The 27,675-nt window shown below is 59.4% G+C and overlaps 1 protein-coding gene across 11 annotated transcripts; it reads left to right on the forward strand.

Moving 5' to 3' along the window:
* The first annotated feature begins 973 nt into the window (after positions 1–973).
* On the forward strand, positions 974–26,635 carry PSEN2 (presenilin 2). Of its 11 annotated transcripts, none has more exons than XM_045982691.1 (13): positions 996–1,059; positions 1,874–1,969; positions 7,059–7,139; positions 11,200–11,360; positions 13,801–14,093; positions 15,104–15,296; positions 17,065–17,132; positions 17,721–17,941; positions 18,626–18,724; positions 21,263–21,346; positions 21,678–21,776; positions 24,902–25,020; positions 25,983–26,635. In XM_045982691.1, exons 2-13 carry the CDS (start codon positions 1,918–1,920, stop codon positions 26,136–26,138), a joined length of 1,626 nt encoding a protein of 541 aa, XP_045838647.1. In that variant the 5' UTR covers positions 996–1,059; positions 1,874–1,917; the 3' UTR covers positions 26,139–26,635. The 11 variants fall into 11 exon arrangements, with proteins under 11 accessions (XP_045838653.1, XP_045838647.1, XP_045838646.1 ...); XM_045982690.1 differs by having other exon boundaries at positions 997–1,059; positions 21,675–21,776; XM_045982692.1 differs by having other exon boundaries at positions 998–1,059; positions 15,155–15,296; positions 21,675–21,776.
* The last annotated feature ends 1,040 nt before the right edge of the window (positions 26,636–27,675 follow it).

A 27,675-nucleotide genomic window follows, 5' to 3' on the forward strand; every position in this document is an offset into this window, starting at 1 on the left:
ATGGGAGAGAAGTTGATTGGTGATTGCCAGGGGCTGGGGGAGAAGAGGATGAAAAAAACTGTATAAGAGTAGGAAGTTTTCCAGTAACGGGAAGGTTTCCGAACTAGGGACAGGTGGCTGGGATTGCACAATACTGTGAATGTACTAAAGGCCACTGTACACTATAAAAAGGTTAGTTTTAGGGCGCCTGGGTGGCTCAGTGGGTTGGGGCCTCTGCCTTTGGCTCAGGTCATGACTCCAGGGTCCTGGGATGGAGTTCCACATGGGCTCTCTGCTCAGCAGGGAGCCTGCTTCCCTTCCTCTCTCTGCCTGCCTCTCTGCCTACTTGTGATCTCTGTCTGTCAAATAAATAAATAAAATCTTTTTTTTAAAAAAAAAGGTTAATTTTATGTTATTCGAATTTTACCTTAGTTTTTAGAAGAGCAAGTCATTCACAAATGTCAAATTGCTCACAATCTCAGCTTGCCCCATGGATCCCCAGGAGTCCATGGAGTCATAACTGCTTTGACCTACTCACCGGTCATCGGTAGTAATTTCATCCCTGTACAATTTTATCTAGAACTCCTGGTGGCTCTAAGATTCCAGAAAATAGAGCAGGAATATTCTCGTGATGTTAGCTTACAGCAGGCCACTAGTGCTAACTTAATGGGAGCAAAGCCTTGCGGGGGTGGGAGGGAGGAAGGGGGAGACCGGGGACCCAACACTACAAGGAAAGAAGGGTCCTCCAAGCAAATGCGTTCGGCACAACGGAGCTGCCAGGCCCCTGTGCGATCACAGGCCCGGCCTCCGCTTCTTCTAAGGTCAGTGCACCGACGGGTGTCAGGTGTGCCCCGCATCCCCACCGCGCGAAAAGAGCAGGTCAGGCCCCAGCGCGCGCCACTTACAGGCCCTGCGGGCCCTGCTCCGGGGGGGCGGGGCTGGCGCCGTGGGCGGGACCCGGCTGGGACGGGGGCGGAACCTGGGCGGGGCCGGGGCGGGGTCTGCGCCGGCGCGGGGGTCCGGGAGGGACGGGCGCTCCGCCAGCGGCGTAAACACCGCCGCAGCGCCGCGGCGGAGCAGGTGAGCCGGCGGGTCTGGGGCGTGCGGGCGGGGTTTGGTCTCCTGCAGCGACCCGCGGGCGGGGTGCTGGCCCCCCGCAAGCCCCTCACCGCGGCGGGTCGCGGCCCCTTCCCCGGCGCGGGGCTGTGGTCCCTGCGCTCGCCTGTCCGGCCTCTGCGGCGGGCGCAGGGGCGGAAAGGGGAGCGTTCGGGGAAGCGGTGGTGGCGGCGGCGGGCTGACCGGGACCTCGGGGATGGGAGGAGTGGGGGAGCGGCCCCCAGGCCTGGGCCTGCGCGGGGCTGTGTCCGCCTCCCGCGGCCCGAGCCCGCTGGTGGTAGGCGCGGTGCGGCCCGCGGGAGGGCCGGGCATTTAAAGAAGCAGTGCACGTGGGTCTGGGAGGCGCGGGCACGGCGTCCTCCCCGCGCTGGGGCCGCCTTGGCTCCCGGGCGGATGGGTCTTCGAAGCAGGGGGTAGGCGAGGGTCTGACTGCCAGGGTGGGGAACCGACCGCAGATCGGGCCTGGAGCCGGCGAAATCGCTAGCAACGGTGCTTGGGCGTTTTACAGCGGTGGGGAGACTCCCAGAATCAAGCTTTTGAAGCTGAAGAAAACTGAAACAGAGACCAGTCCCCACCCCACATTTTATCCATGAAGAAACTCAGCCCACAGAGGTAACGCAGCTGTCCAAGGCCACCCAGGTGGGATAGAGCAGAGCCAGGCTCAGAACCCGCAAAGGAAGGGGGAGTTTGCTTCCCAGCCCTGGCACCAGACCTCAGCCCTTGGGGAGTTGGATGAAATGCTTCTGTCTGCTGAATTAATGAGTATTTCCTTTTTGAGGAATGAGCTGTGGGTTCGTGGACTAGCGGCGTCCCCATTTACAGATGGAGAACCTGAGAGGATCCCCTCCAGAGCAGTTGCAGAGCCACCCTAATGGTCAGCTGGGCTTTGGGGCGGGAGGGACAGTAACTTGATCAGGACCGACCCTGGCTTCTGGTGTGGTGCCCTTGATGTCCATTCTGTAGACACCTGAGCCTCCAGTGCTTTCAGCGTAATTAAAGGCTCTGGATAAGCTGCTTCAGGTGTGGGAGCCTCAAGGGGCCTCTGCCTGAAGGTGGCTGTGTGGGAGCAGGCAGGTGTGTCAGCAGCTGTGTTTTCTGGACCCAGCTGGTGAAGGGGCAGGGGTCCTGGGGCCAACTCGGAGCTGCAGCCTCAGCCGCCCAGCGGGCAGACAGGCAGGCTGGCGGTCCAGATTCCTTCCTGGGGTGGAAGGAAGGAACCTTTAGGTCTAGGGTTGGAAGTGGGGGGCTTGGAGGAACATTTGCTGCAGAGTGGGCTAGAAGTCATTTCAGGGTTTCAGGGAACATTCTGCATGGTTTGGTGTCCAGGTGGCTGTGCGCCAAGTCTAGGGTCTTGGTGCATGCAGGGGGCGGGGGGATGGATGAAATGAATGCCCTGTTCCTGTCTATCGGAGAAGGAGCAGCATGAGAAAGCACCTGGCTGGAGGCTGCCACTCGCGTGCCTGGAGGTCTGGTGTGTGTTGCCAGGCCTGTCACCTGCCCCTCAGCACCTCGATGGCTGCTCCCAGTCCCACCGCACACACGGGTTTGCCGAACGGGAGGCCTCCCCTCCCTTGGCCTCTGAGTTATTTTTCATTTTTATTTTTTAAGGTTTTATTTATTTGAGTAATCACTATACCCGACGTGGGGCTTGCACTCACAACCTGGGATGAAGAGTCACACGCTCATGCCACTGAGCCAGCTGGGTGCCACAAGCATTACTGACGGTGAACTTGAAGAGCGTCATATACAGTGTCTCTCTACAGCTGCAGCCACACGAAAGTAGCTATTATTTTTACCCACTACAGTAGTGGGAAACTGAGGCTCAGGGGGTTAAGCCACTTGTCCTATTAGGTGCCTTTGGTGACTAGAGCACTAGGATTTGAACCCAGCTGGCTGGGTCTTAATCTTTTGAGTTTTTGCAGAGGAAAGCCTCCCACATTTGCTCCCTACCTGTGCCCCTGCCCTACTGCCCTGGACATTTCTGTGTGCTCTCTGTTAGTAGCTACCTGACAAAGCAATAAAAATAATAATTTTAAAAAGATTTTATTTATTAGAGAGCATGAGAGCTCGAGTGGGGGGAGGGGCACAGGAAGAGGGAGAAACAGGCTTTCCGCTGAGGGGGGAGCCTGACATGGGACTCAAGGATCCCGGGACCCTGAGATCATGACCTGAGCTGAAGTCAGACACTCAACCCACTGAGCCACCCAGGTGCCCCCAAATAATTTTTTCCAAAGATACCAAAGCAGTGTGTGGGTAGATCACATGCGTGTTTCTACTGAAGATATCTTTGGCTGGTTTACAGCTCTTGCTTTGAGTTTGGGACACTGTTTAGTTGGGGAATGGCAAGACAACCAGTGTTTCTGCAAGTATTTCCACCTGTTCCCCGACTCCCGTGGCTGCGGGGAGGACCGGCAGAGGGGATGTCAGAGCTCTGAGGCTGGCGGAGGCTTCCCCCTGCCGTGGCCTGGGAGGGGAGCTTGATCGGACGTGCGCCTCAAGCCTTGTGTAACCAGTGTTGACCTCCAGGCCAGGAGGCTGCGAGGCTGCCGTGGTAAAGTCTGGGGAAAGACCAGATGTCAGGGAGGAGATCAACCTTGTCCAGCTTCGTCGTTGCCTGGGAGAATGGGTTGCTGCGGTATGGTCTTCTGGAGCACAGGAAGAAAAATGGAAAGGGTGCTCACCTTTCTTCTGTACCTTAACCAGAAAATCTGTGGCTTTATAGAGATAAAGATAATGCATATTTAGGAACTGTTTTTTAAAAGGTCCTCCCTTTGCTCTCAGCTCAGAGATAACCCCCGTCAGCACACGCTTCCTTACAATAGTTCACGCACATACATAGAACTCTTTTTTTTTGTTTTGTTTTGTTTTTAAAGATTTTATGTATTTATTTATTTGACAGCGAGAGAGAGAGAGATCACAAGTAAGCAGAGAGGCAGGCAGAGAGAGAGGGAAGCAGAGAGCCCGATGTGGGACTCGATCCCAGGACCCTGAGATCATGACCTGAGCCGAAGGCAGCGGCTTAACCCACTGAGCCACCCAGGCGCCCCATACATAGAATTCTTTATGAAAGTGTTGGAGCAGGAAGCTGGACATGAAGTTTTGTATCCTATTTTTTTCTGTGAACGTTCCATCTTCAGAATGTGCCCTTCATGAGTATTCTTGTGTATAGAGAACGTGAGCGTGTCATTATTGATCTGACTAGTGCGTAGTAGGGCACTTTACCACCCTGAACCCACCCAGAGAAGCAGCATGCAGACTCCAGCCCCCTCCACACCATGTGGAAGGCAGAGCAGCCCCCAAGCAGGAGTGAGGGGCTGGGGGCAGGAGAGAGAGGAGTGAAGCCCTCATCAGGAGGCGTTTGTAATTCCGCGACCTCTTGTCTGTGTTTTGGAGAAGCTATATATCAAAGACATGCCTCATAAGGATGAGAGTGCCCCCAGAGAGCCCCCCTGGGGTGCTGTGCTGCGCCTGTGTGTGACCATGGCCCTGGGCCACTCAGAGTGTGCGAGTCTCAGGCGTTACTCTGGGTGAGCGGGGGATAGCTGCTCACGGGCAGTTGGCCGACCTGAACTGCAGCCAAGGTTTTGGCCCCTCTGGGCTCCAGTTTCCTTAACTACAAACTAGGGCACTGACCAGATGGCCTTTAAGGTCCGTGCCAGCTTTGGCATCTGTCCTGTGGATGTGCCCTGGCCTTTGACAAAGCGCTCATGTTGCCAGAGGGCTGGGGCTAGGTGGAAGCTGTGTCCCTGGGGCCTGGGTGAGGGGTGACCTTGGCCGCTGAACTCTTGTGTCTAGTGGTTTAGTGCACGTGCTACTTTCCAAGGGGGCATCAACAGCTTCGCTCCCGTCCCGCTGTATCGCTGCCTATGTTCCGTCTTCACGGTAACTATTTCCCAACACCTGCTCTGTGCCAGACACTTTACACATTATCCCTCGTTTTCACAGGACTTGCAAGGTGTGTCCATTCTGCTCCTTTCCAGATGAGTAAATCGATTGCCCTAGGCCACGCAGCCAGGGAGCGTGTTCACGTTCCACAGCTAGGTGATTGGGTTGCTGCTTGTCGCTTAAAAAGAACCCTTTAATCCTGGGCCCGCCTCGAAGGTGGCGTGTTAGGACCATGGCCTCTGCCACTTTTCCCAAACTGCCCCCTCTCCAGGTTACTTCAGGACACGAGGGAGGTCGACCTGGGCTCTGGGCACTTTTGAGTATAAGATGGCAGACGGTGGTAGATGGAGAGCCTGGGTCCAGGTTTGGGAGGCTCCGTCAGGTCCCCCTGGGGCCTCTGGTCTGGGAGGATGGAGCAGCCCTCTGCAGGTAGGCACTCTGGCCAAGGCTCCCTCCCTGGGTTGGGGAGAACCATCTGGTGAATGATGGTGCATCCCGGTTTGGGCTGAGGTGGACAGAGAGAGGGATGAATGCCAACCAGGACCAAATACAAGGTCGGCTGCTTTGGGCCAGGGGGGACGCGGAGACAGGGAGGCACGGGAATTCCTAAGGGAAGTTTGTCCCTTGCAAACGGCTCCCTGGTATGAGGGAGGCAGTGAGAACCTCCCGGGATCCTGTGGGATATGGGTGACCCTAGAGAGGGGTCTGTGCAAACCTGAGCCACCCCTTTTGAAAGTGAGGGCTCCCGGTTCAGTTCGGCCTGCTGCAGGACCCTGACCTTCCTCTGTCGCCCCTCCTGTTCGAGGTAAATGCGGTAACTCCCACTTTGCTTCTGGAGGAGCGATTTACATCTTTTTCCAAGGAGGAGCTCTTGGTTACTATGGCGTTTCACAGTCTGTCTCTGGAATGAGAAGGTCAGGAAAATGGGTCACGGGGTTTCCTTAATAACCGCAGGAGCCGCTGACACAGGCATTCTGGGGGAACTCTCTGGGTTGGACTCGCCGGGTTTGGCTAATTCAGCTTTTCGATCTCATTCAGCTGATTAATGGGAGGAAGCGGTGGCTTCTCTGGCTGTGTGGGTTTTGCGCCCTATAACGCAAGCCAGGCAGCCCGCAATCCCTGGGAAGGGCTGCCCCTCCTCCCATTGGCCGTTGGAGGCTTCCTCGGCCCCCTCCCAGCCGGAGGAGGGCTGGTTGCTATGTGGTTGGTAGGACCTGGGGTGGGTGGGGGGTGGCAGTGAGAGCCTCTGCGCCCCGCCCCCGCCCGCCCCAGTCCTCCTCCCACGGGCGATCCTGACGTCACTGGCGCCCTGATGTGGACAAATATCGAGTAAGATTGTTGATCCGCATCCATTTGGGGGGTGGTTTTCCCCTCCCGAGATTTCGGAGAGATTTCGGAGTGCCGTCAGGCTTCGGTTCCAACCTGGAAGCAAGAGGAGTACTTCCCAGCTGCTCTGTTCTCCAGGAGCCAGGTAAAAAGAGGGGCCGTGGGTCCACCTGTTCCCCCTCCCCCCACCAATCCCATGAGGGCACGCAGGAGTGGCAGGATGGGAAGGAACTCTGTCTCTGTGTTGATATTCCGTATTTCCCTTTACAAAATTAATGGCTTGGGGTGCCTGAGTGGCTCAGTCGATAGGCGTCTGACTCTCAATCTCAGCTCTGGTCTTGATCTCAGGGTTGTGAGTTCAAGCCCCGGTCTCCATGCTGGAGCCTACATAAAAAAAAAAAAAAAGAAAGAAAAAGAATGGCTTTAAAAAAAAAAGACTACAGGCACAATCCATGTTTATAATACAAGGTTTGAGAAATGCAGGAAAATGTGAAAAAATGACCCACAGTCTCAGCATCCAGAGGTTAACTGCATTTGGTGTTTTTTGATTTGTCTTGTCAGCCCTTCATATACTGACGTTTCCGAAGAATGTTCAGATGGTTGTGAATGTGAACGTTTAGATCCGTTACGTTGAACACCGGACGTGTCCTAGGCCAGAGTCAGGGATTTCAGTAATTTTCACTTTTTGGACCTACCCCATCGCAAACAACCGCAGCAAACGTGTTTATGAAAGTCTTTTATTATTTTCTTAGGGCAGATTCCGAGAAGTAGCAGTTCAGGATCAAAAGGTCCGAATGTTTTGAAAGCTTCCCCTGTTTACGGCCTTCAGAAAGGTTGGTGGTGCTGGACCATGGAGACCTAGTTTTTCCATGTCCTCGGCAGTGGTGGGCATTACTTGGGGACCCTCTGCATCTGGGAACTGCCTTCTCCCCCTGCAGCTTTCCTGGTGGGAAGAGAGAGCCTCGGGGCTCTCTGAGCTGAGAGGGTTTCAGGAGAAGGCGCGTTCTTCTTTCACTCCCAGATCCAGTGAGCAAGTAGTGCTGAGCAGCGCCGGGGACAGGGGGCTGGATTGTAACAGGAGTCCTAGAGTCCTGAGCTGGGGGCCTGGGGGCTGGCTGGCCTTGGGTTCCAGAGCCGGGCAGCCCCAGGAGAGACTCTTAGCTGGGGGCCGTCTCAGGGTGCAGAGCCCTGGACCTTTGGTCAAAATGGAGTTGGGGATCCGCGCTCACTAAGTGGTCTAGCATAGTGTCAGGACTGCAGACCCTGACTGCTTGGGTACCAGGGTGACTTTGAACCTGTCACACTGCAGACCTGTCTCCCCGTCTGTAAAATGGGCAGGAACAGAGCACCCAGCTCCCCTGTCACTGTATGCGGTGCATGCTCGGGGCTCAGGGGTGGTGGCCCAACAAGCCCCGCCCCAGGTGGCCAGGACCCTTGAGAACCTGCATGTTAAGGGACCCGGCCTTTTCTGAGTACTCAGTCCCCTGTCAGGTGTTCAGGGCTCTGAAGGCTCCTCACCTGTCCCCGCGCAGTCAGCAAGCCCAGGGGTTTGGGGTCGGATCGAGCCCGTATTCTGACAGCCTTGGTGGCTGGCAGCCACAGCCCCCTCGGGGCCTGCCATCCAGCGTCCTGGGAGTCTTGGGCCCTGCATCAGGGCAGGCTTGGGAGGAATCTGCCCAGGGAGCCTTTGTTTTCTGGCAAGGAGGCCATGCCTGAATTAGCTCTGACAGTCTTTCTTCAAGCTCACCTTGCCAGGCGTCCTTTGGGGACACCAGGGAAACATTGGGAGGCAGAAGTGGCCTCTGGGGACTGTCTTGTTAGCTGCTAGCAAGTGGCTGAAGAAATGGAAATTGGAAGGACTGGTCCCCTCCTCGGTGTCCCCACTCTCCCCCGTGGCTCCCCTTCTTTCAAGAAGCATCTGTGCTCCCTTTGTCCATTCCCCTCTTGCTTGTCATTGGGAGCCCGGGGGGGGGGGGGGCTGCAGCCGTGAGGCTTTCCATCTGGGGACCTGGATCTGTTCCTCCAGTCACTGTGGAGATCAATTGCAGGCACCCCAGGGGCCTGAGAGGGAGAGAAGAGGGGTCCTAACGACACTATTCCTACCCCAGCAGAAGTGGCATGCTAGAAAACAAGGTACTGAGAGAGGCCCCCCCAGTTTCAGATCCCCTCAGACTGGGCTCCCTCAGGTTCACTGTGCCAGGTCCCGGGTCCGGCTGCCCTCCCGTGGCATTGAGCTGAGAGGAGCCCCCTCCCCTCGTTCTGTTCACACCCCTCTTCTGTCCGGAAGCCTTGGCCAGCCCCTCCCTGCGGGACTCAGCCCTTTTGCTCCTCCCTTTGGTGGAGGGTGGTTCCGGCCTTCTAGGGCCTCCAGACTTCCTGCTACCTGCTAGGTCCCCCACACTCAGCAGCAGGTCTGGGAGGTCGCCCATCCCACACGTCTTTCTGCCAGGATGCCCTGCCGCCCCCGGTCTCCACCTGGGAAGCTGTTCCTGGCCTTCATCCCTCCGAATCCTTGAGACCTGGGACCCCCCCCAACAACCGGACCCAACGTCCGGCGGACTCCTCCTCCTCTTGACCTTAACTGCAGGAGGCTGGGCCTCATCCCTGTTCTGGCACTTGTCTTCGCTCTTCCTCTGCCGGTCCTCCTGCTCTTGTCTTTCTGTTTGATTACTAGAGTGTGATTAACGGGCTCTGTGGTATTAGTCTCCGGTGTGCGGGCTTCCCAGCACGCATCACAAGAAGTGTCTCTTCTTCCCTCCACCTGTGGGCCCCTCTCCCCGCTCCGGAAACCACCCTGTGGGTCTCTGTTTAGGGACCTGTTTCTTTGTGTGCTGGGTGGTTTTGTTTCTTGAATTCTGCCTGTGAGTGACGTCATCTGGTATTTCTCTTTCGACTCCTGCTCTGGTCTGTCTGCCCTGCATCAGGGGAGCTGGTTCATTTTTTTTTTTTTTTTATAAAGATTTTGTTTATTTATTTGAGAGAGAAGGAGAGAGGAAACATGGGTGGGGGGAAGGGCAGAAGGAGACGAAGCAGTAGACTCTGTGCCAAGCAAGGAGCCTGATATGGGGCTCGATCCCAGGACCCCGGGATCATGACCCGAGCCAAAGGCAGATGCTTAACCGACTTGAGCCCCCCGGGCGCCCTGGAGCTGGTTCATGTTGAGGCCCCCCCGTGAGACTGACCGGGAGCCTTTTGTCACAGGTCCTAATCCGTGAGGGAAGCAGATGCAGGCTCTGCCTTTGGCCTGCAGTTGGGGGTGCAGGTGAGGGAGATCCATTCAGGAGTAATCCTGGCCACAGCCTGGGCTGCAGGCCCTGTCAGGGTGAGCAGAGCTGGCTGGCAAGAGAAGGAACCTGCCTGCTTCCTTTGACAGTCACATGCTCCGGCGGGGAGCTGACATGGAAGCAGGGCATTCAGCAGAGGCCAGGCCTGGTCCTCTCTCCCGGTGCCCCGTAGCTCAGCCCCGAGGGCCTCTGGGAGGTGTTGGGAGGAGAGCAGGCCTGCCCGGGAAGCTGGCAGGGACAGCGAGGTCTGCCAGGCGTTGTCAGAAGCCCTTCCAGGCCCTTCTGCCGCCCTGGCTTCCTTGAGCTGCTGCTGGAAGGACACTGCGCTTGGGTCAGCACAGCGGAGCTGGGGGCAAGCCTCCCTGTGGTTCAGACCCTCCAGCCTGGCCTTCCTGGTGGGTCTCTCGGCTGTACTTTCCTACCAGACACACACTGACCCCACCTCTCCTGGTCTCGCTGCTCCCCTGTACCCCAGACTCCTTGACCCTTTGTAACTCATCTCACCCCTTCTCACTCAGCAGGTTCCCGGACCAGACTCTGTCTTTCCCCTGAGATGCTTGTCCCCTGCCCATGGCTTTGTGTCTGGCTGTCATCCTGGATTCTGACCCGTTTCACCCCCACATCCAGAGCAGATGGGTGTCCTCCCAATGCCCCCCTCACTGGCGTCCAGCTGTTGCCCCTGAGGCAGAGCCTGTCCCCCCACCACGGTTGTCTTCAGGGACAAGAACGTCTCCTTCCTTTCTGTCTCCAGGGTTGCCAAATATCCTAACACAGTTCGGGAGGCCCTCCCATCTCCACAGCCCCCCGCCCGCCCGGCAGCGCCAGGCCCCACCTGCACTGTCTGTTCTTTGTGCCCTCTGCCCTTTCCTCCCACCTAGAAAATTCTGTCTCTGTCAGGAGTGGTATCTTCTCTAGAAAACATTCTTGATCTCTGAGAGTGACCCTCCTTCGTGCTTCTGTACCTCTTGGTGAACACTTAGATCACATAATTGGTCACATGGGATGGTTGCTGCTCTGTTTTGTTTTTGGAAGATTTTATTTATTGATTTGTGAGAGAGAATGAGTGAGCGTGAGCAGGGGGAGAGGGAGAAGCAGGCTGTTCACTGAGCAGGGAGCCCAGCTCTATCCCAGGACCCTGGGATCATGACCTGAACCCAAGGCGGACATTTCACCGACTAAGCCACCAGAGGTGTGTCTCTTGCTCTCTCTTTCTTTCTTTCTTTCTTTCTTTTTTTTTAAGGACAAATGTATTTCTTGCTTATCTTCCTATCCCCAGAGGCCAGTTTGGTTTTTGTCCCACCACAGGCGCTGGACAGATGTTTGTTGATTGAATGAATGAGCGCGCTGACAGTTCGGAGCAGCCACGACTTTTCTAGTCGGGCCTCTCTCCGGTGGCCTGGGTCTCCTCGGCTGTCCCTTCTGGTGGCTGCTGTAGAGGCAACTCCTGGGAAGTCTTGTTTGCCAGCAGCCACTTGACCCACGCATTCTGGGTGGTGTCAGGCAGGACCTGTGGCCAGGCCTTCAGGCTGCCTCTGGTCACCCCCTTAGTCCTCTGCTGCCTTTGCCTTGCAGGAAGATGGACAGAGGTACCCTGTGCTCCTTTCTCTAGGCGCTTCCCGAGGCAGGGCCATGCTCACGTTCATGGCCTCTGACAGTGAGGAAGAAGTGTGTGACGAGAGGACGTCCCTGATGTCGGCTGAGAGCCCCCCGCCGCGCTGCTGCCAAGAGGCCCGGCAGGGCCTGGAGGACAGAGAGAGTGCTGCCCAGTGGGTAAGTTCCTGCCAGCGGTCAGAGGCCCCGGGCTCCTGGCCCTCATGGATAGAATCCAGGCATGCCCTGATGTGGGAGGGAGGGGAAAGTAGAGGTGAGAATCGGTCCCCCAGGGTAGGTCCCCCAGGGTGGCGGGTGGGTCCCGGTCACTGAGCGCTCTGGATTGGATGGCACGTCCGCAGTCTGCTGTGGACGAAATGGTTCTGTCCCCAGCCCCCACGGGCTCGCCTTTCTGGCACAAGTGGCATGCAGCGGGATGCTGGGAGGGGAGCCCAGGCCTGGGGTGGCGGGGAAGCACCATGGAGGGTTGGCGGCCAGACCCAGGAGCCATGGGACGAGCACCTACCTCGGTCATGTGTGACGGTTGGGTTGACTGCACTTAGAGACCACGGAAGTCTCCTTTTCACTGTTCTGGAGGCTGGGAAGTGTGAGCGCAAGGGGCCCACAGATCCAGCATCTGGTTCTTCTAGTCTTCTCTCCGGGTCCTCATGTGGTGGGCCAGCCAGGGAGCTCTTTGGGGCCCATTAATTTTATTTTATTTCTTTAGTTTCAGAGGTAGAGGTCCATGACTCATCTGTCTTATAAAACACCCAGTGCGCATTGTGTCACGTGACCTCCTTAATGCCCGTCCCCCAGCCACCCCATCCCCCCACGCCCTCCCCTCCAGCAACCCCGAGTTTGTTTCCTGTGATTAAGAAGAATCTCTTGTGGTTTGCTTCCCTCTCTGGTTTTGTCTTGTTTTATTTTTCTCTCCTTCCCCTATCTTCCTCTGTTTTGTTTCTTAAATTCCACATGTGAGTGAGATCACATGATAGTTGTCTTTCTCTGGTTGACTTATTTCGCTTAGCATCCTACCCTCTAGTTCCATCCGCGTTATTGCAAAGGGCAAGATTTCGTTCTTTTTCATGGCTGAGTAATAGTCCATTGTAGATTTTTTTTTTTTTAAATATTTTATTTATTTGACAGAGAGAAATTACAACTAGGCAGAGAGGCAGGCAGAGAGAGAGGAGGAAGCAGGCTCCCTGAAGAGCAGAGAGCCCGATGCGGGGCTCGATCCCAGGACCCTGGGATCACGACCTGAGCCGAAGGCAGAGGCTTTAACCCACTGAGCCACCCAGGCGCCCCAATAGTCCATTGTAGATTTATACCACCTCTTCTTTATCCATCTGTCGGTGGGCATCTGGGCTCTTTCCGTAGTTTGACTGTTGTGGACATTGCTGCTATAAACATCGGGGCGCAGGTGTCTGGGGCCCATTTGTAAGGGCACTCCACCCTCACGACTCGATCCCCTCGCAAAGACCCCCCCCACCTTCACATTCCATCACATTGGAGGTTAGGGTCCATTGTGTGAATTTGGGGTGCACACAGACTTTCTGATCTTATCTCTGCAGGAAACAAAGTTAAAGCATCATAAGTCGGGGTGCCCTGGGGGGGGAGTCACCTAGCCTTACTACCTCCCACCCCAGCAAGACAAAATAGCATCTGGAGTTGCCCGAAACCCCAGCTCCATTTTGCCCATTAGAGTATTTAAAACCTTTCATGGGGAACTTTTCCTGCCAGCCAGCCTTAGTCCCCGTTGCTGAAATTAGAGCTCTTTTCTCCCATCCTCTGAATTCCCAGTGAGCTGGTCTCCAGTTTCTTCAGCTCAACGCCATCACCAGCCACTCCTAACACCTCCTTTGCACTTTTCCTTTCCTTAGCTGAGAGTCTCACTTGGAATTCTCTCTGCAAAGAACCAGTATTGAAGCCACGGTCCTTTTGAATGTGTGTTTTGCTTGGCTCTGGCTCTGGCGGTTAATGTAATTAACAAGGCAGCAAGTGGCCCTACATTGGCGCGATTCCCAAACAGAAATTCTTGCAGATGGGTTTGGGGCAGCAGGTGCTGGGGTCCTGCCCTCCCACCCTCCCAGAACACGGACCCACCCCACCAGGAGTTTGGTGCCAGTTAGCCCATCAGAGTCTGGTTCACGGCTTCCAGTTCTCCATGCCCAATTTTGCGCATGTCAGGGGAGTTCCAAGCAATTTCTTCCTCTGCAAATTCCCTGTGTCTTACAGTCAGAGGGTCCTCATGGGTGCTGACTCTTGTAGTGAGTGTAATCTGTCTTCCTCCACTGTCACCTGGCCAGTCTCCTCCCGAATCCACGTGGCTCCTTGAACAGAACTGAGTGGCCTCTGAGTCCCTGAATGGAGGGAGGGGGGAGATCCCTAGATGCGCTCCAGGCTCCTGATCCACACGTCCTGGGCCTGCAAGCTGCCCTCTCCTGTGGCTGCTGTGGCCCTTTCCCGCATTTGCGGTGGTGTGTGCCAGCTCTGAAGCGTCTCTGGTGGATCTCGTAAATGTTTCCAGTGCCCTGCCGTCCCAGCCCTGCGGCATCTAGACCGCAGCCCCCTAGGCTGGTTCTTCCGTCTGGAAAGCAACACTCAAACTGCACTCTTCCAGTTCCAAAATACCCGTGCCCGGCACCGCAGAGCCCACCACGGGGGCGTGCCATGGCCCTCACCGAGCGGTTTTCCGCAGAGAAGCCAGGATAGCGAGGAGGACCTCGACGAGGATGCAGACCGCTACATGTGCAGTGGGGTCCCCGGGCAGCCGTCGGGCCTGGAGGAGGAGCTGACCCTCAAATATGGGGCAAAGCACGTGATCATGCTGTTTGTGCCCGTGACGCTTTGCATGGTTGTGGTGGTGGCCACCATCAAGTCCGTGCGCTTCTACACGGAGAAGAACGGCCAGCTGTAAGCTGGGGAGCAGGGCAGGGTCGGGGGGAGGGTCTCGGCACCCGCAGCTCCACGCCAGGGGCCTGTGCAGAGCTGGGCTGAGAGCTGCCTGACTCCATGCTCTGCTCCGTCCACCGCCTCCCAGCGGTGTGACCTGCGCGGGCCCTTCCCTAACCGCTCTCTGCCTCAGTTTCCTTGTTTATATAATGGGTCTGACCCCAGGAGAACAGGGCGAGTTAGAACCGTGGCTGCCGCCACGTGGCAGAGAGCAGGCTCTGGGTGTGGGGTCCCGGGCACAGGGTGCCACCCCATGTGACCGAACAGCTGGTTTCCTCTCTGCGCTGCCACTCCTGTGGCCGGAAACCCACATGGGGCCAGGAGATTTCTTCGTTGGCTTCCAGCCCAGGGAGCGAGGTTTGGATCCCTGTATGGAAGGCAGCAGCATGGACAAGTGGGAAGCCCCCTCTGCTCCCCGGCCCGTTGCTCTGGGGCAGTCGCCCGCCTCTGACTACCTTCTCCGAACTTGGTTTCTAGTGTTTTTAGTTAGTTTCCTTTCCCTTTGGTTTGGTTTATCCAAAGAAAGGGTCAGGCTTGTGCTGGGCCGGCCCCAGAGCGGGTGGGAGGGGGCCCAGCAGACAGTGTTGGGGGAAGGTGAGTGCTCAGCGGGCAGGAAGTTTCCGCAGTCCAGGGCAGACAGGGTGGACAGGGCAGGGATCCAGGGCACAGCCTCTTGCCTCTGTTGGCTGCAGGTGCCCTGCTGCTGGCCTGCCCTGGGTCGGGTATGGGAGTGGGGGTTTGCTGGGTGCCCTGGCCTGGAGAAGAGGGGAGAGCAGGAGAGCACCTCAGGGAGGGGGAGGCCTTGCGGGGCGCGGGGGGGGGGGGGTGTGCTTGGGGGAGGGGGAAGTGCGGGAGGGAGGCCTCAGGGAGGGCAGGCGAGCACCTCCGGGAGGGGGTGGCCTGTGGGGGGGCCCCTTCCTTTTCTGCTCAGAGCTCGGGCATCAGGCTAAGGCTGGGTGGCTCACGGGCAGGCCCTATGGAGCAGGCAGGGAGCAGAGTCTGCAGCCCGCCATCTCCCTCAGCATCTACACACCATTCACCGAGGACACGCCCTCTGTGGGCCAGCGCCTGCTCAACTCCGTCCTCAACACCCTCATCATGATCAGTGTCATCGTGGCCATGACCATCTTTCTGGTCGTGCTCTACAAGTACCGCTGCTACAAGGTGAGGGCCAGCCCTGCCCGCTGCCCCGTCCTGTCCACCCTGCCCGCTGACCTGTCCTGCCCACTGCCCCATCCTGTCCATCCTGCCTGTTCCCCCATCCTGTCTGCCCTGCCTGCTCCCCGCTGCCCTGTCCTGTCTGCTGCCCGCTGCCCCGTCCTGTCCGCTCTGCCTGCTGCCCGCTGCCCCGTCCTGTCCTCCCGGCCCCCTGCCGCTGCATGCTTGCCAAGGCTCTTGCCCGAGAGGGAGCTGACGCTGCTGTTAGACGTGCCCCCACCCCGGCCCCTACCCCCTTGTGGGTTGCCCGCTGCCCCGTCCTTGGAGCTTGTGCAGAACCCCGCCTGCCCCGGTCCCCGACTGTAGCGTTCGCCATGCCCCGTCACATTCGGGAGTTCATTTTATTTAGCTGCTTCTTCAGAAGAAACGAGATGTTCTGTTTTAGGGTCCCTGTGCGCCACACTTCCCTGCAGGTTTACTCGACTTCTCTGTTTCCCTCTCGGCTGGATATGCAGGTGCCGTGCTGAGGTCTCCGAGGCCTGGTGGACTGGTAGACCCCTAGCTGCAGTGAGGATGCTGGGAGCCCAGGGGACCTCCCCCACTAGCCCAAGCAGGGGCGTTGTCCCTCCCCAGGCAGGCCATGAGCTTTCGGATGTAGGTTTTAGGGTCTGAACCCCTGAGGCCTGAAAGAATGACACGCTGGGGGTGGCTGGTTGGAAGCGGTCCTTATGCTGGCTGCCACCCTCTGGGCGCAGGCGGGGGGCCCAGGCAAGGCTCAGCCCGAGGGCAGAAGCGTGTCCCAGCCGGGGTGACAGCAGGGGCGGACAACAGGAGGGCTGCTGCAAGTGCCGGGACGCCAGGGCTGACAGGTGAACGGTGACGTGTGGAAATAAGGCAGTTTTAAGTGGGGCTGGGAAGCATCCTGGGGTTGTGTGGTCGGAGCAGAGGCCACAGGGCCTGTGAAAACAAGCCAGTCAGGGGCTCAGGGGCTGCGGGAAGCCAGCACTGCTGTGGTCAGCGGCTGTCAGGCGACCCGTCCCGGGACTGGAGGGAGGCAGATTGGCAGGGTGTCCTTGCGGGTTCTGTGACACTCAGGAGAGCAGTGGTGGTGGTCCTGGGGGGCAGAGGCGGCTGGAGCAAGGAGGGTCAGCCCATCCCAGAGGCAGCCAGGCCACTGCCTGCCTTCCAGGTAGACCAGGTTCCCACTGAGGTCCCCAGTGGCCCAAGCAGGTGACTGATGGGGGAGACTGGTGGCAGTGACCCCACCGTGCCCCTGACAGCTGGCTAGGGGACTGGCTTAGGACCCGCCTATGGTCATCTTTGACCTGCTTCGTTGGCCAGGACAGGAGGCACGTGTCTCTCTAAGGACCTGTGAGTAGACCCTCAGGTGGCAGGGCTGGTCCTGGGGTGACCAGAGAAAGCTCCCTCAAAGACAGCCGTGACCACTTTAAGATAGCAGCCCAGCGAGTCTCCCGTCACTTTGCCCTGATGTTCCCTTTCTCATACCTGTGACTTTCTGACTACGTGTATATACATTTATGAGCTGCGACCCTCACTCTGGGGGCGCTGGTCTCCAGCGCACCCACCCTCAGTGAGGGAACTTGCCCGCGGACCTGGGGAGGACTCTGGGTTTCTCTGCCCTCTTTATCAGTCACACGGCCACTCCGTACCTTCCAGCATGGTCATGGAGGAGCCCAACGGAGATTCGTGAAGCTTGGGCACCAGTCCCGGGAAGCTGGGGCCTGTGTCCATCCTGCCCATTTCTGTTGTCTAGTTCATCCACGGCTGGTTGATCATGTCCTCCCTGATGCTGCTGTTCCTCTTCACCTACATCTACCTCGGGTAAGTCGCCCTCCCACCAGGCTCCAGACTCTGCCCTCACCACTGCTCCCATCCGGTCCTTCCTCCCCTGGGCCCCCGGGGCAGGCCACGCCTCCCTTTCTCGTTCCTGATTTAAAGGAGCACAGTCCACATGCAGGGCGATCTCTGTGAACCCAAGAGGGGTATAGACCCCTTAAGATTCACATCCTTGTCTTTGGGCCAGGCCTGGGTGCTTGCTCACTTGTGGGAAAAGTGATCTGCTCTGTTGCCTTCGATCTGGAATGGCGGCCTGACCCAGGAGGGATGGAGAGACAGGAGGACCTTTCTCTTGGGCAGGGGGTCTTCCAGGTTGTGCCAGTGCCCGTTGACATGAACCAACCCAAGGATGAGACATTGGCACAGTCACCAGTTTGTTCCAGAAAATACTTGACGTGGTTCGTTGTAGGACCCACAGAACCGGGGAAGGGGGTGTTAGTGATGAAGCCAGAGGTCGGAAGGACCCAGCTAGGGGCTGCGTGGTTGAGGAGCAGGGAAGGTTGAACTGTGTCTAGTTGAGGGGTCTCACCTCTCCACGGACTTTCCTGCCCATGCTTGACTCTGGTCGCACAGGGAAGTGCTCAAAACCTATAACGTGGCCATGGACTACCCCACCCTGTTCCTGACCGTCTGGAACTTCGGGGCGGTGGGCATGGTGTGCATCCACTGGAAAGGCCCGCTCGTGCTGCAGCAGGCCTACCTCATCATGATCAGTGCGCTCATGGCCTTGGTGTTCATCAAGTACCTCCCGGAATGGTCCGCCTGGGTCATTCTGGGCGCCATCTCTGTGTACGGTAGGTGGACGCAGGTGGGCTTTGGGCCTGGTGGTGGGCGGCGGGGGCCGTGTCCGGGGGTCGAGTCCTCCTCACTGGTGCCCACAGGTGGCCGGGGCTGAAAGGGGCCTCCCTCCCCAATGAACGCTGGATGGTCTCCCCTCTGAGAGGCTCGCCTTCGTGAGACACGGGGGCTGTGGGGCCCCTGGGCCATGGGCGTGCTCACTATTGTTTGCATGTCTGTGGAGTGCTCACACTGGTGAGCGCTGGACACACTGGGAGATCTGTTCAGAGCAGCCGTAGGGTCAGGCCCGGGGCCGTGAATCATGAGCGCCCAGAACTGCTTATTAACTGCTCAGTAACGAGGGTTCCTGTGATTCTCTTTCCCTATCGCTTCCATTTTGAGAGTAGGGGGTGGGAGGTTCCGGACAACAAGCCCACCGCTGGGGTCCCTGAGCCACATGGCGGTTCCTTGTTTCCAGTCCACCCATTTAGACTCCGTTCTGGGCTTCAGCCAGTGTGGGTTCTCCAGGTCAGGGCTGGGAGCCAGTGGGTTGGGGGGCAGGCACGCAGGGCACACTGGGAGCCTCGCCGTGGGGCTCTGGGCTGCATTTGCCCCAGTGTTCGCGGGCCAGCTCCCCTCTCTGGGGGCTGCTTGGGAACAAATGTCACGGGCCACATACCCTGATATCTTTGCTCTCCCAGATCTCGTGGCTGTGCTGTGCCCCAAAGGGCCGCTGAGGATGCTGGTGGAGACTGCTCAGGAGAGGAATGAGCCCATATTCCCTGCCCTCATATACTCCTGTGAGTGACCCCTACGTTTCCTCCCCAGGTCGAAACCTGCCACGGCTTTCAGAGTTCACTGGTCTAAGAGGAGGGGGTGGCCTTGGTGATCCTGGGGTGGCCCGCCTGCCAGGGACAAAGACTGGCTGGATCTTGGTTTCACACACAAGATGCCGAGAGATTAGGGCCGCCCGGGGCTGCAGGGGACATGGTCCGCCCCCCAGCTGTGGCCTGTCCAGCGTCCAGTGGCGCGTGGTGGGCACTGCCCAGGCCACCCGCTCGGCCCTCCACCCTCCTGAGAGGGTGCTTCGGAGAGGGGCTCTCGAGGGCAGGGGTCTGGGGGCGCAGGTGGACCTGCTCTTTGTGGGGCTTCCTCGACGGCTCCATGGCTGGTGGAAGTCTCTGAAAGGAAGGCACCCAGGGCTGCTGCTGCCGGCTGCGGGGGCTGGACTGATGGGTGCGTTTGACAGACGAGCGTCAGACCCACACTCTGCAGCAAGCGCTGTGCTGGGCTTCCAAGGTGCTGCAGGAGAGAAGACCCACGTGGCCTCGCGCATCACGGGGCTCACAGCCCTGTGGTCCCGTTGCCCTCCCATCTGTCGGTGGGCGTGTTTGAGGAGTGAGCCTGAATGCCTAGGGCTCGCCATCTGCAGGGTGCAGACCTGCTGCCGAGTGCTGGGGATCGTCTGCAGAGGCAGGATGGAGCTTGGAGTGGGAGCCGTTGGCGGGGGCCCACAGCCTAAAAGCCCGTTTGAAGCCACTTTGAGGAAGAGCGGAGACCACGTGTGGTGGGCTGAGACGGGCTCTTACCTGTGTTCACCATCTCTGTGCTGTGGGGGAGCACACGTTCTTGGAGGGGAGATGTGCTTGGTCAAATATGAAGTGGCAGGAGACCGAGACTTTGGGGGGGGCTGTTTTGTGTTTGGTGGTCAAGGACACCTCTGTCATAAGGTGACATTTGACCCGAGACTTGTGTTAGGAAGCCCAGGGGGCAGAGTTCCAGCAGAAGGCCCTGAGGTGGATACCGCCCAGTCCTCGGGGAGCTGAAGCCATGGGGGGGCAGAAGGGAGGAGGGGCCCTGTCCAGAGGCACAGGTCCAGAGGCACTGGGAAGCCACTGGAGGGCAGAAGGGGAGAGGGAGCAGGTGAGGGGGTGCAGGTCCAGGGACGCTGGGGAGCGGAAGCCACTCGGGGGGGCAGAAAGGAGGGGGCGGCGAGGGGATGCAGGTCAGGGGGCCCTGCGGAGCCAAAGCTGCTGGGGGAGACAGAAAGGAGGAGGGACAGGCAAGGGGGTGCAGGTCAGGGGGCCCTGGGGAGCTGAGGCCAGCTGGGTGGAGCAGAAGGGAGGAGGGGCAGGTCCGGAGGGGCAGGTCTAGGAGCACTGGGGAGCTAAAGCCAGTGGGGGGCAGAAGGGAGGAGAGGCAGGTGAGGGGGCACTGGGTCCTGTATGCCATGGCGAGGACTCGGCTTTCACTCCAGAGTGAGCTTTGTGCCCTGGAAGGCTTTGGATCAAGCTGACATGAATATTTTAGCAGGATCACTCAAGTTGCTGAGGGGAGAGGAAACGGCATGGTGACAAGAGTGGGAGAGAAGCCAGTTTTGGGGGTGACTAGCAGCCCAGGAGTTGGGGGTACAGCTGTGGCCCCGGGGCAGTAGTCGAGGCCGAGGACACCGATGGGTTCTGGAGATACTTTGGAGGCCAGATTGGCAGGATTTGTGATGATTGGGGTACAGACCAGGAGAAAGAGTCAAGGACGTCTGTGCGTCTTGGGGTCTGAGCAACATCAGGGATGGAGATGCCACGCAGTGAGAGGGACAGGGTGGGGCCACCATGGCTGCCATGGCCATGTGGGGAATGTTCTAGACCAGGCGCGCTCACAGGGCCGCCAGATGGAGACGTGGAGACACGTGTGCGATGCGAGTTGAGGCAAGAGTTTCCGGGCCAGAGAGAGCCCAGTCAGTGCTCCCGACCCGGCGATCCCACCCTGGACGGAAGCCAGGGGAGCCGGACACGGGGTCTCCACGGCTGTCCACACACCCGTGCCCGTAGCTGCATCGCACGTGGTCGCCGAGGGCTGCGGTCACGCCATGTCTGTTGACCTCCGGGCGTGTGAACGACCCTCTGGGAACGCACCGCGGAGCGTCGTTCGGTCCTGAGAAGGGACGTGTCCGGCCACGGGCTGCGTGGATGAGCCTGGAGGCCACCACCTGAGCGAGCGAAGCGTCACGGAGGGCCGGCGCTGCCACCTGCATGGGGCTCGAGAGGACTCGGGAGCTAGAATGGGGGAGCGGTGGGCGGGGGACGGGTAGTTTCAGGACCGAAGACAAGCAGTTCTGGAGTCCATCTCCCAGCAACGTGGGTATAAAAAAAGCCCAGGAAGGGCACTGTATGCCCATACCTGTTGAGTCTGGACCCCTCCCCCAGGGGCCCCTCACAAGGGGCGTAGACGCGTCCCCACCGGAGGTGACAGTCCCGTGCGGGCTTCTGGGGGTGCTGCCTTCCAGGCCCCGGGGCAGCCACACTCAGCAGCGCCTGACACAACCTTTTCTCCTTCTGTAGCCGCCATGGTGTGGACGGTGGGCATGGCCAAGCTGGACCCCTCCTCCCAGGGAGCCCTTCAGCTGCCCTACGACCCTGAGATGGGTGAGTGTTGGGGGCTGCCTCTGCACCAGGTCCTCCAGGCCTGCCGTCTCTGGGGGGTGCAGAGCCGGGAGGGGCGGAAGGGGAAGCAACCCTCCTGGACGGGCACGTGCTGGGGACTGAGCAAGGGGGGGATGTCAAGCTCTCCCCCCTTTCCTCGTGACATGTGGCAGAGAGCTTTTCTGTCTGTCCCGGGGGGTGCTGACTGGGGGGTGAGGACTGGGGGAGCCCTGAGCTCAGAGAGCCCTCTGACTAGAGTTTTGTCTCTCTCCCTCCCCCCTGCCCCTACCTCACACCGTGACGGTTCTCGGTTCTCTTCACGGACACCCAGAAGAAGACTCCTATGACAGTTTTGGGGAGCCCTCATACCCAGAAGTCTTTGAGCCCCCCCTACCTGGTTACCCAGGGGATGAGCTGGAGGAAGAGGAGGAAAGTAAGGTGCCAGGCCCAGAGGGTCTGCGTGGGCGCAGGGGTGGGGACAGGGTGGAGCTGGGGCTCCCTGAAGCCGGGGAAGGGTGTGGGGGAGAAGCACCCCGCTCACGTCAGCGGCGGGCACCGAAGTTCCAGCAGCAGCCTGCCGGAGGTGGCGTCTTGTTGGCTACACTGCGCTGCGACGGGCCCTCTTCCCGCTGAGCCGCGTATTTTCTGAACGGGAGCAGGCGTGGGTGGTGTCTGTACCGTGCTGGGTGCGAGCGGGAATCCAGGCCTGGCTCGGGTGTACCCGCCGTGGGCTCTGATCGCCCCCGCTGGGCCCAGGAGGACCATGCGGGAGACGAAGGGAGCCAGAGCGCAGTGACCCAGCTCCTTGACCTGGTTTCAGGCCCTGGGGAAGTCACCTGAGGGGGGGACTTCTGAGCTGAGCTCTAGAGGTTGAGCTCCGAGAGCAGGGGACACGGGTGGGAATGGGGGTACAGAGGCCAGGGGCCCACAGTCCAGGGTGAGTTAGAGGAAGGCCAGGAAGGACCCCAGATCAGAGGTGCAGACATGGGACTGGGAGGCTCATGGGCACCCAGAGGGCCTCCCAGATCGAAGTGGGGGTTCCGGCCTGTGCACCATGCCGGGGGGCGGGGTGGCTGCCGGAGGGTTTTGAGTTTTGTGGGAGGAAGGACATGACCCAGTGGGGGCAGGGTTGTAGGCTGTGGAGAATTCATCCTAGTATGCACTTTTATGGCCTGTAGGAGAGCCCAGTGTAGCTGTGGGAGCACAAGGTATGGGTTCGGGGCTCAGGCAGGCTGGGCAGGACAGCCACCAATAGCGCTGCCCCACGCTCGGGCTGCCATGGACTGTGGAACGCAGGGTCCCATGTGCCACTCGGCCCAAACCAGGTGGGCTGTGTCTGTGTCCTGGTGGAAAGACTGTTTTCATTCCCCTTGGCCATGTGCCCTAGGACCTGTCGTCAAGGCTGTCTTCCACAGACGCCTTTCCCTGTCTCTCCCTGGGGGTCACGACCCAGTTCTGCCCCACTACCCCTCCAGTTGCAGTAGTCCCCTAGGATGACTCGGGGGAGGGGGGCAGGAAAGCCCCGTACTTACAGTTGTATCGTAAGGGAGACAACTAAGGACCAGCCTTGTGAAGGGATGTGGAGGGCAGGTGTGGGAGGGTCCTGAACTCTCCCTGTGGAGAGCTCTCTTCAGGAGGCATGAGGGTGGATTACACACACACACACACACCCCACCCACCCCCCAGCACGTGGATACGTTCATCAGGCTTCGGGGGTCAGAGTCTTACTGGGTTGCGTTACACAGATGTGACTGAGTCCTCGCGTGGGGCCTGTCCTGTCCCCGCAGAGGCCAGCTGGGCCTAGTCCTGGCCCCCTTCTCACAAGGTCGGTCTTTCTGGTGGCGCAGCCCCTCCAGGTCCTCTCACTCAAGGGTTTAGGATTTTGGGTCTCCTGAGTAACAGATGCTCCCGTTACTTGGGAGATTCCCGGATGTAGCCTCCCTCCCAGGGACAAAGGCCAGAAACATTCTTCATGTCCCAGCAGCACTGGCACCGGCTTGCGGGAGGAGGAGGGAGCCTCGGGGAGTGCAGGAGCAGCTGCAGAGGGCCAGCCCTCCGGGGTTTGGCCGCACTCACACTCGGGGTGCAGCTGAGACTCTGCCCCGGAGGCAGTGGGGGACGCTTAGTGGTTTGTGAGCTAACGTTTCAGGTAGACCCTGGCCGGAGGAGTGCTGAGGCTGCTGGGAGGCCAGGCCCCTGGTGCCAGCGCGGGAGGAGAGGAGCAGGCTGGGCGGGGAGGAGATGCTGCGGGAGGGGCGGCTGGAGTGCGGGCTGAGCCGGGGGCACGTGGGGCAAGCAGCGCCGGCAGCTGGAAGCCTCTCGGGACCCGCAGGGGGCACGCGGCAGCCACAGGGAAGGACGGCGTGGGCTGTCCCAGGCCAGCGTCTGAGAACATCCCATACACCTCAAAACCTGCGCCTGCAGGGGGGCCTGGGAGCGGGTCAGGTTGGAATAGTGACGGGCCCAACCGGGGTCTGCACGGTGAGGAGGAAGGGAGGACGCCAGCAGAGGAGGACAGGGGGCCCAGCCGGGAGCAGCTGGAGGCTGCGGGCATCCACCGGGTCATGTGCCTGCCTACCCGCTGCACGCTGGCTGCCGGGGGACCTGGGGCTTCTGGGCCTCGCACAGGCACAGGACGGGAGCGCGGAGCTCATCTGAGACGTGACGTAGAAGGAAGGGCAGAGCCTCCCAGCGGGGGTGGAAAAGCAGGGGTGGGTGTGAGCAAGAGGGACACGGACAGGCCACCGTGAGGGGCGTGGGGGAGACAGACGGACAGACAGCAGAGGAGGGAAGGAAAGCAGGTTGCGAGAGATGGCGAGCCGGGGGCCTACTTCCTCTCTGGGGGCTGGAGCCAGCCTGCGGGGGTCTGGCCTGACCCAGGAGCCCGCGTGAGCCACGGGAGGCAGCAGAGGGCGGACAGGCAGCAGGCCTGCGCGGGCAGCCACGTTAGGTAAACGTCTGCTGCCCGAGCCGTGGCCTCTAAAGGAGGACTCCGTGGGGCAGGCCCGCCTGAAGGAGACAGAAGCGTCGGGCACACTGTAGGTTCTGGGCTACCACCAGCAAGAGATAAGCTAATTACCAAACACCCTTATCTCTTGTTACCAGGAAGGGTCGCCCAAGGGGCTCACCGCAGTGTTTGTGCTCTGGAGAGGAGTGAAATTAACTTCCCTAAAAAATATTCCTAACTTAGCCCTAAATTGTACAGCCTCCCACCAACCCCTGCAAGTACACTTTATTTGCTCTTTTAACTAAGTGTCAAGCACCAGTTTTACCCCAGTTGTGAGAAATGCTGGCTTTCCTCAGCCCGGATGGCAGGTGGCCCAGCCCAACGGCCCCCTTTTCCCCCCTGGCTGCAGTCCCTGCCCCAGAGGCCAGGTGAGGTGGGCTGGCAGCGACCCTGCCCCATCTGGACCCCACGGGCCTCAGGACTCTGGTCCCGGGTCCCCTGGATCCCTTGGAGCAGGCCGAGCAGCTAGGCAGCGGGCTGCCTCTGTCTTCTCCGCGCCTTCCTCTTGGGGCTCCCGACACTGAGGGGCTTGCTCTGTCTTTCCTGCACAGGGGGCGTGAAGCTCGGCCTGGGGGACTTCATCTTCTACAGCGTGCTGGTGGGCAAGGCGGCGGCCACGGGCAGCGGGGACTGGAACACCACGCTGGCGTGCTTCGTGGCCATCCTCATTGTGAGTGGGCTGGGTGTACCCCTGCCCTGTCTCCCCGGTTTTGGGGGGGGGAGAACCTGGATCCAAGGAGACTTTCAGAGGCTCCTGTCCCTTGGAGGGGCGGGATGGTGGGCCTGGGCAGTGCTGCCAGGAAGCCCCTGGAGAGGAGACCAGGCTTACAGGAGGGTCCGGGCCGGGCAGGTGTGGCTGAGGGACTCCGGCATCATGGACCACACATGTGGCCGCGCGGAGGCTTGGCGGACATTGTGTGCGGTCTCATGATGTCTGTGAGTCAGGGAGGGCGCCCTGTCACTTTGAACCCCAGTGGTGACTCGGTGTGGCCAGCCTCCCACGATGGGGAAGTGCCCCAGGAGGGTTGCATCTGAGAAGTGCAAGCTCCGAGCAGCGTGTGCCGCACGTCCCAGCCCCGTAAAGCCGGGTGTCCGGGGCGTGTCAGGGATCGGGTAGCGGACCCCCAGACTGACCTGAAGCCCTGCCCTCCCCAGGGACAGGGTAGCTGCTGTAGTCCCCTGTCCCCTCCCTGCACCACTGCCCCCGTTGGCCAGGGTGGGACAGGACGGGTGGCCACTTCCTAGGGGATGGGTCACATGGCATCTTTGGTTTCCTCGAGGTGCTGACTGCTGAGACCCTCCCCGGCCTTTCCATGGAGCTTGTGCAGCTCTTTACAAACACACGTCCCTTCAGGGGAGGCCGCCGACCGCTGGTCGCCCATGTCACTGCTGTTGGCAGATGGGACGGTGGTCTGGGAGTCGGGAGGCTCCATGTGAGCATGCAGGGTGTTAGACAGGGTGAGCGCTCCCCCTCTGCGCAGCACAGAGCTTCGAGAGGCCCCGGGAAGGTCTGGTTTCTGGGGCTGTTGTCCGACCCGTCCCTTGCTGACGTGAGAGCCCGGGGGTTGGACCTCAGCCACTGCCTGCCATCTGCACCGGCGGTCACCACCCCGTCCCCTCCGTGTCCCGCAGGGTTTGTGTCTGACCCTCCTGCTGCTTGCCGTGTTCAAGAAGGCGCTGCCCGCCCTCCCCATCTCCATCACGTTCGGGCTCATCTTCTACTTCTCCACCGACAACCTGGTGCGTCCGTTCATGGACACCTTGGCTTCTCATCAGCTCTACATCTGACGGGGCCGGCAGCCGTGGGAGGCTGTCGTGGGGGCCCTCACGTAGTTCTACCCGCTAGTGCCATATATTTTTAAGACTTTTCTTTCCTTAAAAAAAAAGAAAAAAGTGCCGTGTTTACTTGGTCACGAGGAGGAACCAACTTTCTGGTGCTAGTGGTTTTGTCACTGGGCCAGAAGCACCCGGAGTTGGTCTGGACGCGCCCTGGGCCGCTGGGCCCCGTGGGGAGGGTGTGGCAAGGTCGCCCGCCCCATGCCACAGCCCAGGATGCGCCGAGGGCCAAGGCGAAGGGACCAGGAGCGCGTGCTCGGGATGGCACCTAGCACCTGCCCGCTCTGGCAGGAGAAGAAAGCCGGTTTGCCCTGCGTGGAATGTCCCCAGCGCTTTGTCTGTGATGTCATCGTTATTTCATTGCCTTTAGAAACCGAGTCCTGTTCTTGTTACAGCAGTTACTGCTGCGAAGTGGCTTAATATCAATAAATAGGTGAATCCTCCTGGAATGCTGGACTTGGGCGTGTGTGTGAGTGTGGACCCTGCTCGCTGCGTCTCGTGGCCGCTCCTGGGAGGATGTGTGGGGAGAGGACGGGGCGGGGGGGGCGTGGGCGGAGATTTGCCCCACTGCAAAGGGTTCACGGCTCATGTCTGTCTGCCGTCTTCTCCACGTCCGAGGCTTCCTGAGCCGGGCTGCGCAGAGCCAAGACAAGCAGCATCACTCCTTGGCAGACCAATGTTTGGGAGGCCGGGAAGGGGCCCACGTTTGGAACCCACCATCATCCCTCCCATGTCCATCTCTGGGCACTGTGATCGGGGCGTGGACCGATCAGCTTCTCCCTTTCCTGCCCCATCGTCCCAGGCCAGGGAGAGACTCTCAGTGATGCATCTGGCCAGGGCTCAGGCGCTCGAGGCAGCGCTGGTGGCTGCTGGTGGCCGCTGGTGGTGCAGGGCAGCGTGGCCAGGCAGCCACTGAGCCAACGCAGGGCCCGTGTTTGCAGTTCTCACTGGTAGCCCTGTGTCAGCATTCCCCAAACGGCATGAGAGCCAAGCAGCTGGCAATTTATTGTGAGAGAAATAACTGTTTTGATGTTTGGTGTAGCTTGCCATTCCCTGGACTGTTGGTAGAAGCGCAGAGGGAATGTGGGAGTCCGGAGGCCAGGTGCAGACGGGCAGGGGTGTGTTTTCTGTGCTGGCGGTTGGGATCCGGGTACCAGCCGTTGCTGACTGACTCATGGTCATGGTCAGAGCCCAGGGTGATGGCATCACAGCCCGGAAAGCCGACAGTAGGTTGGAGTCTCAGAAGCAGAGCGCTGGCCCCTGGTGGTAAAGGGGAGGAAGACCTGGGATTAACTTGTTCAATTTGGCAATCAAACCGTAGTTGGGGGGTGAGACCCCCAAAGATGAGCTTTGATAAGTTCTGATTTGTTAGGTGTGGAGATGTCTTTGTCAAAGGACTGGCCAGGGTGCTGGGGGTGCAAGCCACATTTAGGGGTACAAGCAGAGGGTGGAGGGCCCCATGTCCCAGCAACTGACCAGGAAGGAGAGA

The sequence above is a fragment of the Meles meles genome, chromosome 17, assembly GCF_922984935.1.
Source record: "Meles meles chromosome 17, mMelMel3.1 paternal haplotype, whole genome shotgun sequence".
In the NCBI taxonomy this organism is placed as follows: Eukaryota; Metazoa; Chordata; class Mammalia; order Carnivora; family Mustelidae; genus Meles; species Meles meles.

Coding starts and splice junctions, on each gene's coding strand:
- PSEN2 (XM_045982690.1), top strand. CDS start 1,918: ATGGAGAACCTGAGAGGATCCCCTCCAGAGCAGTTGCAGAGCCACCCT. Junction 7,140..11,199: donor TGTTTACGGCCTTCAGAAAG/GTTGGTGGTGCT, acceptor TCCTTTCTCTAG/GCGCTTCCCGAGGCAGGGCC. Junction 17,942..18,625: donor GGGCGCCATCTCTGTGTACG/GTAGGTGGACGC, acceptor TTGCTCTCCCAG/ATCTCGTGGCTGTGCTGTGC.